This window comes from Nannospalax galili, unplaced genomic scaffold, assembly GCF_000622305.1.
Source record: "Nannospalax galili isolate Female #2095 unplaced genomic scaffold, S.galili_v1.0 scaffold1819, whole genome shotgun sequence".
In the NCBI taxonomy this organism is placed as follows: Eukaryota; Metazoa; Chordata; class Mammalia; order Rodentia; family Spalacidae; genus Nannospalax; species Nannospalax galili.
In genome coordinates, this window is record NW_008342924.1 from 148945 (window position 1) to 165917 (window position 16973).

General features: G+C 38.3%; 1 protein-coding gene across 4 annotated transcripts in view; it reads right to left on the reverse strand.

Moving 5' to 3' along the window:
• Agtpbp1 (ATP/GTP binding protein 1) overlaps nt 1-16973 on the reverse strand; it is a 260016-nt gene that overhangs the window by 42693 nt on the left and 200350 nt on the right. For all 4 annotated transcript variants that reach the window (XM_017799596.1, XM_017799595.1, XM_029566327.1 and 1 more), the window contains 2 exons: nt 11679-11855; nt 5595-5755 (listed from right to left, as the gene is read on the reverse strand). In XM_017799596.1, coding sequence (XP_017655085.1) covers nt 5595-5755; nt 11679-11855 — 338 coding nt within the window. The remainder of the gene's footprint in view (nt 1-5594; nt 5756-11678; nt 11856-16973) is intronic.

Below are 16973 nucleotides of genomic sequence, written 5' to 3' on the forward strand. Positions count from 1 at the left end.
ATATTCACCAAACTCTGGTGCACCCAACTTCATAAAAACAATACTACAGGACTTTAAGACCCAGATTAATCCCAACTCATTATGAGTAGGAGACTTCAATACCCTACTGTCTCCATTAGATAGGTCAACAGGGCAGAGCGTTAACAGAGAGACATCTGAATCAAACAATACCATATATCAAATGGACTTAACAGACATCTACTGAGTATTCCACCCAACAACCAAAGGACATACTTTCAATTCAGTGCCCCATGGAACCTTCTCAAAAACTGAGCATACACTGTGGCACAAAACAAACCTCAACAAATACAGAAAGACTGAAATAATTCCATGAATTCTATCAGACCACAATGAAATAAAGATTAAAATTAATGCCGGAAGAAGCCCTAGTCACCACATGAACACATGGAAACTAAACAACACACTTCTGAATGATGAATAGGTCAAAAGAGAAATTAAGAAAGAAATAAAAGTATTTCTGGAATTAAATGAAAAGGACAATACAACAAAACAAAACCTCACAACAAAACCTCTGGGACACGCTGAAAGCCGTTCTTAGAGGGAAGTTTATAGCTCTAAGTGCCTACATCAAAAAAATCAGAAAGAACACAAATAAATGACTTAACATTGCAATTCAACACACTTGAAAGCAACAACAAATGAAACCCAAACCCAGCAGACAAGAAGAAATAACAAAAACCAGGCAGAAATTAATGAAATCAAACCAAAGAAAACAATACAAAGAATCAATGAATCCAAGAGCTGGATCTTTGAAAAGATAAAGAAGATTGACAGACCGCTAGCACAGGTAACCTAAAGAAAGAAAGAGCACCCCAAATCAACAAAATCAGAGATGAAAGGGGAAACATCACAACGGACACCAGAAGGATACAGAACATTACAAGGGAATACTTTAAAAACCTATATGCTACTAAAGTTGAAAACCTAAAAGAAGTGGACAGATATCTAAAGGCATGGGAAGCACTAAAACTAAACCAAGAAGGGATTAACAGCTTAAACAGACCCATAACACAAAAAGAAATGGAAACAGTAATATAAAAACTCCCGACTAAAAAAAAGCCCAGGAACAGATGGATTTAAATCAGAATTCTATCAGACTTTTTAAGATGGTCTACATCCAATACTACTTAATTTATTCAAAAAGATAAAAATGGAGGGAGAGCTTCCAAATTCCTTCTATGAAGCCAGCATCACTCTAATACCAAAGCCAGGTAAAGATACAACCAAAAAAGAAAACTATAGACCCATATCCTTAATGAACATAGATGCAAAAATTCTCAACAAGATACTCGCAAACCGCATACAGACACACATCAAAGAGATCATCCACCATGATCAAAGCGGTGCTATTCCAGAGATGCAGGGATGGTTCAATATACGTAAGTCAATAAACATCATAAATCATATAAATGGGCTCAAAGACAAGAACCACATGGTCATCTCAATAGATGCAGAGAAGGCCTTTGACAAAATTCAACATGCATTTATGTTCAACGTCCTAGAGGGAATTGGACTGGAGAGAACATACTTCAACATAATTAAAGCCATATATAACAAATCCACAGCCAACATCATTCTAAATGGAGAAAAGCTGGAAGCATTCCCATTGAAATCAGGAACCAGACAAGGCTGCCCACTATCCCCACTTCTCTTTAACACAGTGTTTGAAACTCTTGCAAGAGCAATAAGCCAAGAGCAGGAAATTAAAGGAATAGTAATTGGAAGAGATCAAATTATCCCTTTTTACAGATGATAGTATATCTAAGAGATGCCAGAAAACTCCTAGAAATCATTAACACGTTCAGTAAAGTGTACATAAAATTTTAAAAATTAACCTATAAAGGTCTGTAGCCTTTCTATACACCAATAACAAGCAATCAGAGAGAGAGTACATGGAAACACTCCCCTTCACAATAGCTTCAAAAAAAAAATCAAATAAAATATCTTGGAATAAACCTGACTAAATACATAAAAGACTTCTACAATGAAATTTTTAAATCTTTAAAGAAATAGATTGAGGAAGACATCAGAAGACGCAAGGACCTCCCATGGTCATGGATTGGACAGAATTAATATTGTGAAAATGACCGTCCTACCAAAAGCCATTTATGGATTCAATGCAATGCCAATCAAAATCCCCATGACATTTTTCACAGAATTGGAAAAAACATCCTTCATATGGAAGCACGAAAGACCTTGGATAGCCAAAGCAACCCTGAGCACTAAGAGCAATGCCAGGGGGATTACTATACCAGATTTTAAGCTGTATTCCAGAGCTGTAGTCATAAAAACAAATGGTACTGGCACAAAAATAGACCCATAGATTAATGGAACAAAATTGAAGAGCCAAATAAGAGTACATGCAATTTCAGCCACCTGATATTTGACAAAGGGGTGAAGAACATTCACTGGAGGAAACACAGCATGTTCAGCAAATGGTGCTGGCAAAACTGGATCTCCACCTGTAGAGGAATGAAACTAAACCCCTAACTTTCACCTTGCACAAAAGTCAATTCCAAATGGATCAAAGACCTCAACGTAAACCCTGAAACTCTGAAACTGTTAGAAGAAAACAATGGAAAAAAAACCTACAAGATATAGGTGTAGGAAAGGATTTTCTAAACTGGACATCAATTGCTAAGGAAACAAGGTCAAGAATCAACAAATGGGACCTCATTAAACTAAAAACCTTCTGTATGTCAAAGGAGGCAACCAGGGAAGTGAACAGAAAACCCACAGAATGGGAGAAAATTTTAACCATCAACACATCTGACAGAGGTTTAACATCCAGAATACATAATGAACTTAAAAATAAAAAAAGAATCAAGACAGGAAGTAACCCAATTTAAAGATGGGCTAAGGAGCTGAACAGAGTTCTCAAAAGAAGAAGTAGAGATGGCTAAGAAGCATCTTAAAAGATGTTCAATATCACTAGTAATTAGGGAAGTGCAAATTAAAACCACTTTAAGATTTCATCTTACCCCAGTCAGACTGGCTAAGATCAAGAGAACAAATGATACCAAATGTTGGAGCGGTGGGGAGAGGGGAATACTCATACACTGCTGGTGGGGCTGTGAACTGGTTCAATCCCTATGGAAAGCAGTGTGAAGAACGCTTTAAAAACTACAAATGAACCTACCATTTGACCCAGTTATACCACTCCTTGGCATATACCCAAAGAACTTGTCCTATTGCAGAGACACTTGTACATCCATGTTTGTTGCTGCTCTTTTCACAATAGCTAAGAGATGGAAGCAACCTAAGTGTCCCTTAATTGACGAGTGGATAATGAAAATGTGGTTCATGTATATGATGGAGTTTTACTCGGCAGTAAAGAATGATGAAATCATGAAATTTGCAGGGCTTATACTGAATTCAGTATCATATAACTGTATTAATTCAACAGCAAACCTAAAAATTTTACAGCCACTTTTGAAAGAGATGTATCTTTGCTCTGGAAACTGTTACTGAGTATGTTAAAGCTGTAATGAAATAATTCTTCTAAAAAGTTTTTTTAATATTTAAAAAAATGGGTAAATTAAAACTTTTTATAAGGAAGAGGATACTAGAAGAGTTCTAGAGTAATTCTCCATGAAAATGTTTATTAATTATTAAAGGAAGAAACATTTGCAAGGAAGAAATTTGGCATCCGATCTTAACAGATGATCAAAGGGCACATATTAAGCAATAGGATGCTGTGAAAAGAACGCAGTATCCACAGTATTGTCCCCAAATGCACACAACCTAAATACAGCGTGAGATGGGGCAAATTCAGACTGAGCACCTGTAAACCTCAAAAGCATCAGGATAGCAAAGTCGGTGAAAAACCAGAGTTCTGGGCAAAACTCCTATGAGAAAAAGAATGTGGCATGGGAAAAGAAGTGGCTAGATGTTTAATGATATAAAGTCAATAAACAGAAGAGAAAACTAGAGTAACATTTCAAGGAGAAAGTTATCTGATCTTATAACTGCTAGCTGCTAGGTATGTTTATATGCAGAACGATGAGAAGCACAAATTCTTTTTCAAGATTTTTATTATTTTTTTTAAAATCATGTGTACCTGAGCACAGGTATCCACAGTCAGAAAGAGGGTGTTGGAGTCTCTGGAGCTGGACTTACAGGTACTTGTGAGCTGCCTGATATGGATGCTGGAAATGGAACCAGGGTTCTCTGCAACAGCAGTATGTGCTCTTAACCACTAAGCCATGTCTTCGGCCCCGAGAACTACCAATTCTTAACCTTTTCTTGTACCACAGTCCTCTCAGAGAGTTTGATAAGTTTATGACCTTCCCATGATATAAAATTAAGTAAACATAGTTAAAAAGGAAAGCAATTATATTGAAATGAAATTATCAAAATGTTAAAAACATGTGTCATGACAGTATGTGTAACAGTGTATTTCTTCAAATTGACATTTTCAAAATATCTACCTCTTCTTTTTAAAAGAAAACCTGTTAGAGGGAACATACAATACAAAGCATATCCATAAATTAATACTAAAGAAGGGTCCTTGAGGATACCATGGACATGACTGTAAGAGAACATGAGTTAAAAGGTGACTTCCAGACATCAGTGAGAATTGATGATCTTCATTATTGTTTAATTTTATTAACACTGTGTGCATATGACATGTGTATGTGGGTGTGTATGTGTGGAGGTCAGAACAAAAGTATAGAGCCGATTTACGTGGGTTCTGGGAATCAATCTCAAGTCGTCAGGCTTGATTGGCAAGTACTTTTACCTGCTAAGCCCGTTTGCCTGCCCCGAGAATGGTAATCTTAGCATTTGCTTCCACAAGTTGGCACTTTGAAGAACAAAGACCTGCCAGATCACTTGTCTAAATTATAACTTTTATAAAAAAGAGAATTCCAATTACTGTTTTATTGCACTGAAAACTGCTACATTGATTTACATAATATCAATATATTGAAAAATTAACACAATGACAAAGTGATACATAACAAAAAGCATAAAGGTTCTATAAATGGGACTATTCTTACCTATACATATATACCAGAAAATAAAATATTAATGTCTAGCATTACAACTAAGAATTACAGTATTGAGCTATTTAAGCTTATAACTTAAAATTTCACATACAATGAACTTTCACAGAAAAAGACTATTCAGAAGAACACAATTAAAATGCTAAATTTAGCTGCTTTTAATACATATAATCAGGTTATTAGTGTTTTTATACACAAATAAACCATTAATGTTTTTGTACACAAAAAATCTTTTGAAATATAAATCATTATTTGACGTCTTCTTAATTTAGGTATCATGTACGTGGAATATTTCTATATTCCTTATTTTTGGGTAAAAAGTGAAGTATTATAATTAATAGAAACAGCATTCAAAAGATAAGATTTCCTCACAATCTCATTCAAATATCAACATTACAAGAATCAATCACCACAATTTGGAACAAATACTAGGTACTTAGAACTAATTATATTAATTCTAAACATGCTCTTGGCTATCAATTGCCATACGTTTTCCATACTTAACTGTTCTAATGAAGTCTAATAGTACACCACAACCTAATAGAATAATAATCAAGTGTGTCCTACCTAGTTACTTTACAGCTTGATTCAATTAAGTCATTTTCAAAGTCAAGCATGTTGGAGGGCAGATTATATTCCAGTGGAGAAGTCAGTCTTTTCAAACGCAATAAACCAACACAAAATTTTGCTCCCATCTCTTCTAATTCTCGAGTGCCAATCTGTAAACCCTAGAAATAAAGTAAAAACCACAGAGACTATCAGAAACTTTGGCTACAACTCAAAATTATAAACAAAAAAATAACCACATTTATAAAACTGAAGCATTTTTATGGTAGTAGGACAAAACTATTCTAGGTCACAAGAGGAAGTTAAAACACTGTCTTTTTGTTGCTGTTGTTCTGGTTATTTGTTTTTAGAGTCAGGATCTTGCCACATCTCACAAGCTGGCCTCATACTTGGTCCTCCTGTCCCTGCCTCCTGAATGCTAGGATGACCGGCAAGTGCTACTATGCCCGACTCCAAAAGAACATTTCTAAAACACATACTTAAACAACTCTGGATTCTATAAAAGATCCTGTAAATCTTGCACTAAAAAATGTCTATACTCCACATTCACTGTGATGTAAATTTTACCAACAATCTGAGGGAATATAAACAAATGAACATATAATTTTATGTTTAACATTATTCTTGTAGTCCATGTGTGAAACCGTATGTGGATAAACTCCCACTAACATTCCTGGTACTCTGTTACTCTGGATGCCAAGGCTGAAGTTCATTAAAATCAATGTTCTGAATACCAACCTTACACTTTCACAGAATGTTCGATCAATAAAAAGAAACAAAAGAGAGTAACCAACAAAAAGAGAATGAAAGTCAACAAGAGTAGTTAAACAATTTTCTATCTTCTGTTTCAATTAAAAGTGGCTGTTTTCATATTTTTTCTACTACACTGAAAAGAAAATTATACATCAATCCCATTAACTTTATATAAAAAACCCACAAATACTGATTGTCAATTATATTCTCATTTATTTTCCAGAAAAAAAAAATCTCTCACACCAGCAGAAGCTGTAGGTGTAGATAAGACCAAACAACTACAGAGAACAGACTACAAGACAGCAGCCAACTAACACTGTTCCTACTGCGTACAACAAGTGAAGAAAACACATTTTAAAAATGGTGCTTGGCAGGAAGTATGTTCTTTCTACAGTGAAGATTGCTTATAATCATGTGGGGCTTAAAGACTTTGACTCTCATGGGGCTGGAGAGATAGCTCAGTGGTTAAGAGCACTGGCTGCTCTTTCAGAGGACTCATATTCAATTCCCAGCACCCACATGGCAACCAACAACTGTCCATAACTCCAGTTCCAGGGGATCCAATGCCCTCTTCTGACCATTGCACGATGGGTGCACTTACACACATGCAAGCAACACATGCATACACATAAAAATAAATAAAATACTTTTTAATATTTTATTTATTATTTTAATTTTATATGTATGCATGTATTACCTACATGTAGGTAAGTGCACCCATGTAATGCAATACCCTAGGAGGACAGAAGAGGGGCTAGAGAGATGGCTCACTGGTTAAGAACACCAGTTGTTTTTGCAGAAGACCCAGGTTCGAATCCCAGCACCCACATGGCAGCTAATAAAATATTTTTTTTAAAAAAAGAAATTTGACTATCTCCCAAATATTCTATGTATTACCTACATGTAGGTAAGTGCACCCATGTAATGCAATACCCTAGGAGGACAGAAGAGGGGCTAGAGAGATGGCTCACTGGTTAAGAACACCAGTTGTTTTTGCAGAAGACCCAGGTTCGAATCCCAGCACCCACATGGCAGCTAATAAAATATTTTTTTTAAAAAAAGAAATTTGACTATCTCCCAAATATTCTAGGAAATATTCTCCCAAATATTCCCAAATATTGCTTAATTTAAGAATTTTAGCAAGGCTATGGCTATTTTTAAGTTACTTCATGGAAAATAAAAATAATGACCTATTTATATCCTAAAATTCAGTCACAAACTATCATTGAAGATGAAGAAGATTATTTCCTAAAAGTTTTAAATCATCCAACTTACATGCTAACAAATTTAAAATATGTACACGTGTGTATAAGGAGACAGGAAATATATAAAAACAGTACTTTTCATTTAATTGTACTGTAAACCTAAAATTTTCCTATAAAACTAAAGTTATTAATAAATTAGTTTTTTGGTCTTTTTGAGACAGGGTCTCCCTGTAGCCCCAGCTGTCCTGGAACTCACTATGTAGACCAGGTGGGCCTTGAACACACAGAGATCCGCCTGCCTCTTGCCTCCTGAGTGCTGGGATTAAAGGCATGCGCCACCACGCCCGGCCCAAGTATATCAAATTTTAAAATATAAGCTATGTTCAAAGTCTTGCATGTTCATTTTTTAAATCTGGAGTGCAAGTTAACGTGCACTCCCTTGTGTGTGCGCATGTGTCGGTGTCAATGCCAGGCTTCTTTCTCTATTGCTTTCTACCTTTTTATTCTTAAATTTTTCCAGCTTAAAAAACTTTTTCCAGTTAATTAATTTGTGTGTGTATGCTGACACACATGTTCCACAGTGCATGTGTGGAGATCAGAGGACACCTTTCATGCATAAGTTCTCTCCTTCCACTCTGTGAAATCTGGGATTAAATAGAGATCATCAAGCACACCAGCCATTATTTTCTGATGTCTCAGAATAAGCCCAGAGCCTGCTTAGACTGGCTGGCTGCGAGACCTCCTACCCACCACCATCCTCCTGTCTCTCTACCACAGCCTTCTGCGGAGTTATAGATGTGTGTCTACACACCCAGCTTAAATGGATGCTGGGGATTGAGCTCAGGTCCTGAAGCTAGCCCAGCAAGCACTTTACCCACTGCCATCTTTCCAGACCCATTTAGACATTTAAAAAACTTCGCATAGGGAGCCGGGCATGGTGGCTCATTCTTTTAATCCCAGCACTCTGGAGGCAGAGGCAGAGACAGAGGCAGGCAGATCTCTGCGAGTTCAAGGCCAGCCTGGTCTACATTGTGAGTTCCAGGTCAGCCAGGGCTACAGGGAGACCCTGTCTCAAAAAAAAAAAAAAAACCCTGACTTAGGAAGAAACATGTCTCTCCACATAGCTGACTAAATCACATAAAGAGAAACGAGAGTACTTGATCAGGTACCCATTTTGTTTTTAAAGTTTATATATTTATATATTAAAAACAAATAGGGCTAGGCAAAAGGGTACTTGCCACCAAGCCTGCCCACCCAAGTTCAACTCCTGGGACCCACATGGTAGAAGAACAGAAATGACTCCCACAAATTGTCCTCTGGCTTCATGTGCAGCCTGGGCAAGTCACACAAGCAAAAATATTTTTAAGCTGTTTTAATACTTTGTTTCAAAACATGTTTCAGCTTTTTAAAATTTTCCCTTTTCAATGACCAACAGAATCCTGAAGCACAGTAAGTCTCATCTGCTTTGACCCCTCTGATCCCATGCCCAGAGGCCAGTTTCAACAATAGTGATACTTTAAGTCACATCCACTAGCCTAACTGCATAAATGTCTCAGAACAACTTACAATCTGTTTCCCTAAGTCACATAATGCAAGAATTTTAACTAACAGTCACATATGTTCTTACATGAAACTGATTCTTGAGGGGTTTCCCACCCTACATCAGTAAAGCCTATGAGAATCTTGCAAAGGCTGTCTACTAAAGCATTGTGGGGGGTTTGGGGGGATACATTCACATGCCATACAGAAACACTAACAGCCACTGTTTACAACATTTGGAGAGATTTGATGTTATATTTTGAAATAGTATACTGTTGTCAACCTTGGGGAAACATTATCTAACAAAAAGTACCTAGAATTTCCTCAAGTTCTGAAATTCTAGGCCTCTAAATGTTAGCATTGATTTTGAAATCAATACAGCTTTCTTCCAGCTTGGCATAAAATGAAAGTATCAATTATTTAGGTTCTCTTTTAATCCCAGCACTCAGGAGGCAGAGGTAGGCGGATCTCTGTGAGCTAAAGACCAGCCTGGTCTAATAGTGAGTTCTAGGACAGCTGGGGCTACAGGGAGACCCTGTCTCAAAAAGCACAAAAAAAAAAAAAAATCTGACATAGGGGCTGGAGAGATGACTCAGTGGTTAAGAGCACTGGCTCCTCTTGTAGAGAGACTGGGTTCAATTTCCAACACCCACACAGCAGCTAGGCAGCCAACAATTGATCACACTCCAGTTCCAGGGGATCTGATGACATCTTCTGACCTCCTCAGGCATTGCAAGAAACGGGTGTACTTACACTCCTGCAGGCAATACACTCATACACATAAAAATAATTTCTAAAAAAAATTTGACATCAACTATAATATACTTACACTAAAAATTCTTTTTAAATTTTATTATCTTATTAGATATGAGTGTTTTGCCTCCATGTAAGTATACCCATTTTGCACCCATAGAGGCAAGAAGAGGGTACTGGATCCCCTGGAACTGGAGTTAAAGGCAGTTATTAGCCATCATGTGGGTTCTGATAACTGAACCTAGGTCCTCTAAAAGAGCAGTCAGTGCTCTTGACTACTGAGCCATCTCTCCAGCCTCTGTATTTACATTTTTAGGTTTGCCAGGCTGGCATTGAACTCACAATATAATCAAGGAGGCCTTTAAACTCTTGATCCTCTTGCCTCCTCCTCTGGACTGATATGATTACAGAGGTGAACAACAGCATACCTGGTTTATGTGGTACTAAGAATCAGACCTGTGGCCCTGTGCCACAACTCTATGAACTAAGCTACATCTTTAGCTTCAGCTAATTAACTCTTTTTCAGCATGTGAAAAAGACCCACTTCACGTGAGGCATAAAAATCTTTCTCAAAAAGATTCAGCATCCTATTTTTCCATAAAAAAAACAAAGAAACAAACAAAACAAAGAAACTAGAATGGTGAAATAATCAGTATGACTCCTGAGCCTTTTATACAAAGATGAGAAAAATATTCAGGCTTCCTTATGGCTTACTTGAGGTCCAATCCACTGCACAGTAAATCCTTATTTTTAAAATAAATCCTCAACCACCCATCTTACTTGTGCTCAACTTCAAAGTTTAAAATCTGGGTGTCAAGCCCCATGTTCCTATAGTCTGAGCTACTTGAAAGGCCAAGGTAGGAAAACCATTGAGTCCAGAAATTCAAGGTAAGCCTGAGTAATGTAGCAACACCTTGTTTAAAACCTTCTAGGAGCCAGGCGGGGTGGCGCACACCTTTAATCCCAGCACTGGGGAGGCATCTCAGAGATCCTCACATGAGGATCTCTGTAAGGCTGAGGCCGGCCTGGTCTACATAGCCAGTTCTCAGCCAGCTGGGGCAGCAGGGAGTCCCTGTCTCAAAAAACAAAAATTAATTAATTGATTAAAATTTATTCCAAGTGATAAAACAACACCAAAGTAGGGCTGGGGAGAGGGCTCAGTGGTAAGAGTCATTGCTCTGCAAGCATGAGGATCTGAATGAAAATTCCTAGCACCCTCATAAAAAGCTGCATGTGGTTGTGCATGCCTGTAACTCCAGCATTTGGGATTGGGGATGGGATGGCAGGCAGAAAGCAAGAACTCACTGGCCAGCCAAGCCTAGCCAAAATGGCAAGCTTCTGGTTTAGTGAGAGACCCTGTCTTAAGATCATAAGGTAGACAGCAATAGAGAAAGACACCCTTCTGCCCTCCACATGCCCAAGCACGCACCACACACAACCCCCACACCCCCCCTCCAAAAAGACCTGTAAGGCTTGATTCTGTTACTGCATATTACACACATAACTCAGTAAGATAATTGGGCATTTAATGTATACTTGAAAACCCTGAGAGTATATATGTAAAAAGGTCTTCAAATATCTTTTCTAGCTAAAGACTTGGGGCCAGAGGGATGGCTCAGCAGTTATAACAGTGTATTGCTCTTGAAGAGGACCCAAGTTCAGCTCCCAGCACCAATGTGGGGTGGCTCAAAATAGCTTGTAACTCAAGTTCCAGGGGATCTTACACAGTTTTCTGGTTGTCACAGGGCACTTTTATTTACACGCACATAAAAGCACACAGATACACACACATAATTAAAAATAAGAAAATAATAAACATCTTAAAATGCTTTACCTTGTACTTCCCCTGATCACAGCCACACAAAGTACTCTCCATGGTATAGCTTCTTTGTACTCCTATTTCACGCCAAATTACAACGCGTGCTGTGGATTCTTTAGATTTTTCCACGACAAAGCTACAGCTGCTCATGCAGAATGCTGGAGCAATATGGCTCAGTATCTTAGGCAAAGTCTGTAAAAAAATAAAAATTACAACCAAGAGGTTAATCCTAGCATTGCTTTATGTTTAGTCTGTTGAATGCAGGTAAGAACAGGGCCATGTGGGCTTCCTTGCTATACTTCCTTGCTATACCACTACTCAAACTCCCAGATAGGCTCACTGCTTTGCACAGTGCTAGGTAGGTAGGAAACACTTTTACAGTAGTAATCATCAGGCAAAATATACATTTATAATTATTTACAAAAACCATGTAAAGACAGAGGAGGGGGGGAGGGGGGATGAGGAGGGGGAGGAGGGGGGAGGAGAAGAGGAGGAGGAGAAGAAAGGGGCATCAGACATGATGCAGTGGTTAAGAACACTTGCTGCTCTTGCAAAAGACCCATGTTTAATTCCCGGCACCCATACTGGGTAGCTTACAATTTCCTATAACTCCAGCTCCAGGAGATCCATGCCCTCTTCTAGCCTCCTTGGGCACCCACTTGCACATGTCCATACCCACACACAGATACATATACATAAATAAACAAATAAATTTAAAAATATGAAGAAAAACATCCTTAAACTATAAAAAATTTTAGGACGGAAAAGGCCAACTGATTTAATACTAAATTAATAAATCCACCAAGGTAATCACAATCAAAGCACTCCAACATTTTTTCCAACTTTAAATTATTCTTAAGTTCACCTGAAAATGCAAATATGTAAGTAAATGTTGGAAAATTATCATTAAAATGCCTATGACTAGAGAAATAATCTAACAGGTATCAATGTAGATTGTACATCTAAAATAATACAAATGTGACAGTACTGTAGGAAGAGCTCTGCAAAGAAGAGTTCAGAAAGAGAATCAAAAGCATTCACATTCTTATTAACAAACTTTGCTTATTCAAATACTATCTTAGTTGATAGCCACTGAGAAAAAAAATCTGAAGTCACTCTTCCTTAATTAAATTAAATCCAGAAGCCATTTCATCTAGTCTGCTTTCTGTTTCTATGATAAACACCATGACCAAAAGCAACTTGGAGAGGAAAGGGTTTATCTCACCTTACACACTACAATCCATCACAGAGGGGAGACAGAACAGGAGCTCAAGGCAGGAATCTAAAGGTAAGAAACTGAAGCAGTGACCCTGGAGAAATACAGCTTGTTGGCTTGCTTCCTCTGGCTTGTTCAGCTGTTTTTCTCATACAACCCACCTGCCTAAGGACTGCACCACCCACAGTGGGCTGGGCACTCCCACATCAAGGAGGAATTAAGAAAATTCCTTACATACATGGCCACAGGACATAATCTAGGAAATTCTTCAGTTGAAGTTCCCTCTTTCCAGGTGACTCTAGTGTGTGTCATTTTGATAAAAACTAACCAGCATACCATTAAAAAAAAAAATCCAGGTGTGGCAGTGCACGCCTTTAATCCCAGCACTTGGGAGGCAGGGACAGATCTCTAGAGGCCTCAAAAGGGAGGGGAGGAGAAGGGAGGCAAACAAAATCAGCCATGAGGATGCCGTTTAGGGGTTACTTCTCTTGAATGCACAAGGCCTTGGGTTCTAATCCCAATTACCACACTCTAGAAATGAATTTAAAAGCATTTTGTAATACACAGACTTCTCACTTTTAAAACATAATAATTAGATGAGCAATACAAAAGTCAGAATATGAGAAAAGACTATTTTCAAAGGGAGGTCATAATTTGCCAGACATGAAAACCTCAACCTCATTTCCAACTGCAGTTACAGAAGTTAAAAAAAAATCAGGTATTATTTTCACATAGCAAAGATGGTATAAGATAATACAGTGTAGAGAAAGGGCACCGACATTCATGGTATAAGAGAGAATCCACCTGCTTAATCCTTCTGATGAGCAATATGGCAATAGTAATCAACCAACCACCCATAGGAGACTACTGAACAAATATGTTTGGGCACACTGGTACAGTAAATATTTTTAAATGCACAAAGTTTTGTGTAATTGGTTAAAAATAACAGAGATAGACCCAGATATGATGACCTGGAAAGACGGTCAATGAACATCAATCAATATGAGTAAAACAACTTGATATGTGGTGTTTAAAAATGGGAAAGCTCAGCAGTTCAGAGAGCTAACTCCTCTTGCAAACCACCTGGGTACAGTTCCCAGCATCCACACTGCACCGCACAACTGCCTGTAACTCCAGTTTCAGGGGACTGGACACCCTCTCGTGGCCTCTACAGACTCCTGCATTCACATGGTACACATAAACTCTCAAAAGCACACATACACACATATGCAGAAATAATAAATAAAAAATAAAACAAATTTCTGGGTGTGGTGGCTGACACCAGTAATCACAACATTCAGCAGGTTTCAGCAGGGATACTGGCATGAGTTCAAATCCAATCTAGGTTAGAATGAGACTGTTTCAGAAATAGACTAAGTTAAAATAAAGGTATGATATACACACATTTACACAGGGATGTCCTTAGAAGTCAGTTACACAACACTCATGATATCACTGACTACTCTTTGAGAGGGAATGACTGGGAGATAACCAAAACTACTACTCTACCCAAGTCTTGTAGTTGTGTCCAACATATGGTTCATGGGCCACATGCAGCTCAGGACAACTAGGAATGCAATCCAACATAAAATCATAAACTTTAAAACATGAGTAGTCCTGTGACTTTTTTTTATAACTTCACAGTTCTCAATTGTGAACTTTGTAGATGGCAATGTCTTATAGAAATGTCAAAAGGTTGGATATTCCTGGCAGGTTTCCATGTTTAGTTTTTATTTCCAATTTTTAAAAATATTTTACTGCTCTCTCCTACCCACAGGCCTCTCCTGGGTAACTCCATGGTGCCCTCTGCGCCTTGACTCCCCCAGCCTCATTCACCCTCCCATCTCCCCCATCGGTCTCTCCTCCTAGTTTGGGTCCTGTCCCATTCCTTCTCTTGGGGCCCCAGACACCTGGAGAACCATTAATGCTTCCTGATTCTTTTCATCCAGACCAATGCAGTGCCTTTTCTGGGCCCCAGGAGCACTACTTCTGGGCCTGGCCCTGCCCTCACCTCCCTCTGCTTCCCTGAGACTGCACCACCCACCAGCCTCTTCCTGGGTCCCAGAGGCTGACCTTTCCTCTTCCTCATCCTTTGCATCCAGACCAAACCAGGTCCTCAGTGAAGTCACCAGGAATCCTTGGGGCCTCTTCTTGCCCCATCTGTCTTTGCATCTCTGGGTGGCACGGCCACTGGCTGCCCTACACCAGCATCTTTCCTGGCCCCAGCTCACAGGCCAGTTCAACCCCCAAATTCCTGAAGCCAAAATCATTCCTGGAGAGATCCAGACCTTAGGAGAGAGCCTGAAAACATCTGACCCTCATCTGAATTGGGCCTCTGTGGGAACTCCTGAAGACAAAAGCAATCTGGCCACTACAATATAAAATCAAAAGAGAGAACCGGAAGCTTAGACAAACCAGCTTTTCATCCGCAAAAAGAAAACCACAAAGACACATAAAGTTCACAAAAAGATGCAGACTTAAACTTGAAGGCATGAGTCTCACAAAAGAACCAGAAACTACAAAAGGAATCCACATGTCAAAATCATAGAGAAAAAAATAACATGAAAAACCAAAATAACATATACCACCAAATACCAATAGTCATCTAGAGGAGTACAATGAGTACCCCCTAGAGAAAATGCAGGACATGGAATTCAAAAGAACAATTATAAACATGATAAAAGAATTTGGTTAATTTAAAGAACACACAAAAAAGAAACCAAAGAACTGAAGGAAAATAGGTATAAACTTCTGAATGAATTCAGAATAGAGTCAGAAAAATTGAAGAATACTCAGGCTGAAATGAAGAAGTGAAACACTCAGTAAGCCAATTAGAACAATAGGAGAAAGCCTGACCAACAGGATGAATGAAACAGAAAACAGAGAATCAAGACTGGGAGATAAAGTGGACGAACTAGACCACACAAGCAAAGATTTGGAAAAATTTGTGAAAGCACAAGAATAGAATATGCAAGAATTGTGTGACACCATAAGAGGACCAAACTTACAAATCATAGGCATACAGGAAGGAGAAGAATACCAGGAAAATGGCATGGACCAGATCTTCGAAGGAATCGTGGAAGAAAATTTCCCCAAATTAAAGAAAGACATGCCCATACAAATACAGGAAGCATACAGAACACCGAACAGACAGGACCAGAAAAGAAACTCTCCATAGCACATCATAGGAAAAACACTACACGCATAAGACAAAGAGACAACACTAAAAGCTTCAAAACAGAAACAAGTCACATATAAAGGAAAACCCATTAGGATTACAGCTGACTTTTCAGTGCAAACTATGAAAGCCAGAAGAGTCTGGACCAAAGTATCCCCAGTTTAAATGACCACAGATGCCAACCCAGATTACTATACCCAGCCAAAATGTCTATTATAGTTGAAGGGGAAAGAAAAATCTTCCATGAAAAACCTTCCATGACATAAATAGGGTGAAGGAATTCATGTCCACAAAACCAGCCCTTCAGAGTGTTCTGGAAGCAATACAAAGAGCTGAAGAATCCCAAGGGGTTGTGGAAAGAAAACCAATAACGGTATAACTGTGGAAAAGTACAGCTATATCAAGAATGTAAACAGAATTAAAAGTGACAAGATTCAACGCTCATTTTTCATTGATAACTTTAAATATTCATGGACTGAACTCCCTAGTCAAAAGACGCAGACTATGTGAATGGATTAAGAAGCAAAACCCATCTTTTTGTTGTCTACAAGAAACTCATCTCACATTCAAGGACAGACACTACCTCAAAGTGAAAGGATGGAAAAAACTATACCAAGCAAATAGCACTAAGAAAAAAGCAGGCATAGCAATTCTAATATGTGACAAAAATAGACTTTAAGCTAAAACTAATCAGAAGACAGAAAGAAGGCCACTTCATTTTGATCAAAAGAACAATGAATCAAGAAGATATTACAATCATGAACATATATTCACCAAACTCTGGTGCACCCAACTTCATAAAAACAATACTACAGAACTTTAAGATCCAGATTAATCCCAACTCATTAATAGTAGGGAACTTCAGTATTCCACTGTCTCCATTAGGTAGGTCAACAGGGCAGAGAGTTAACAGAGA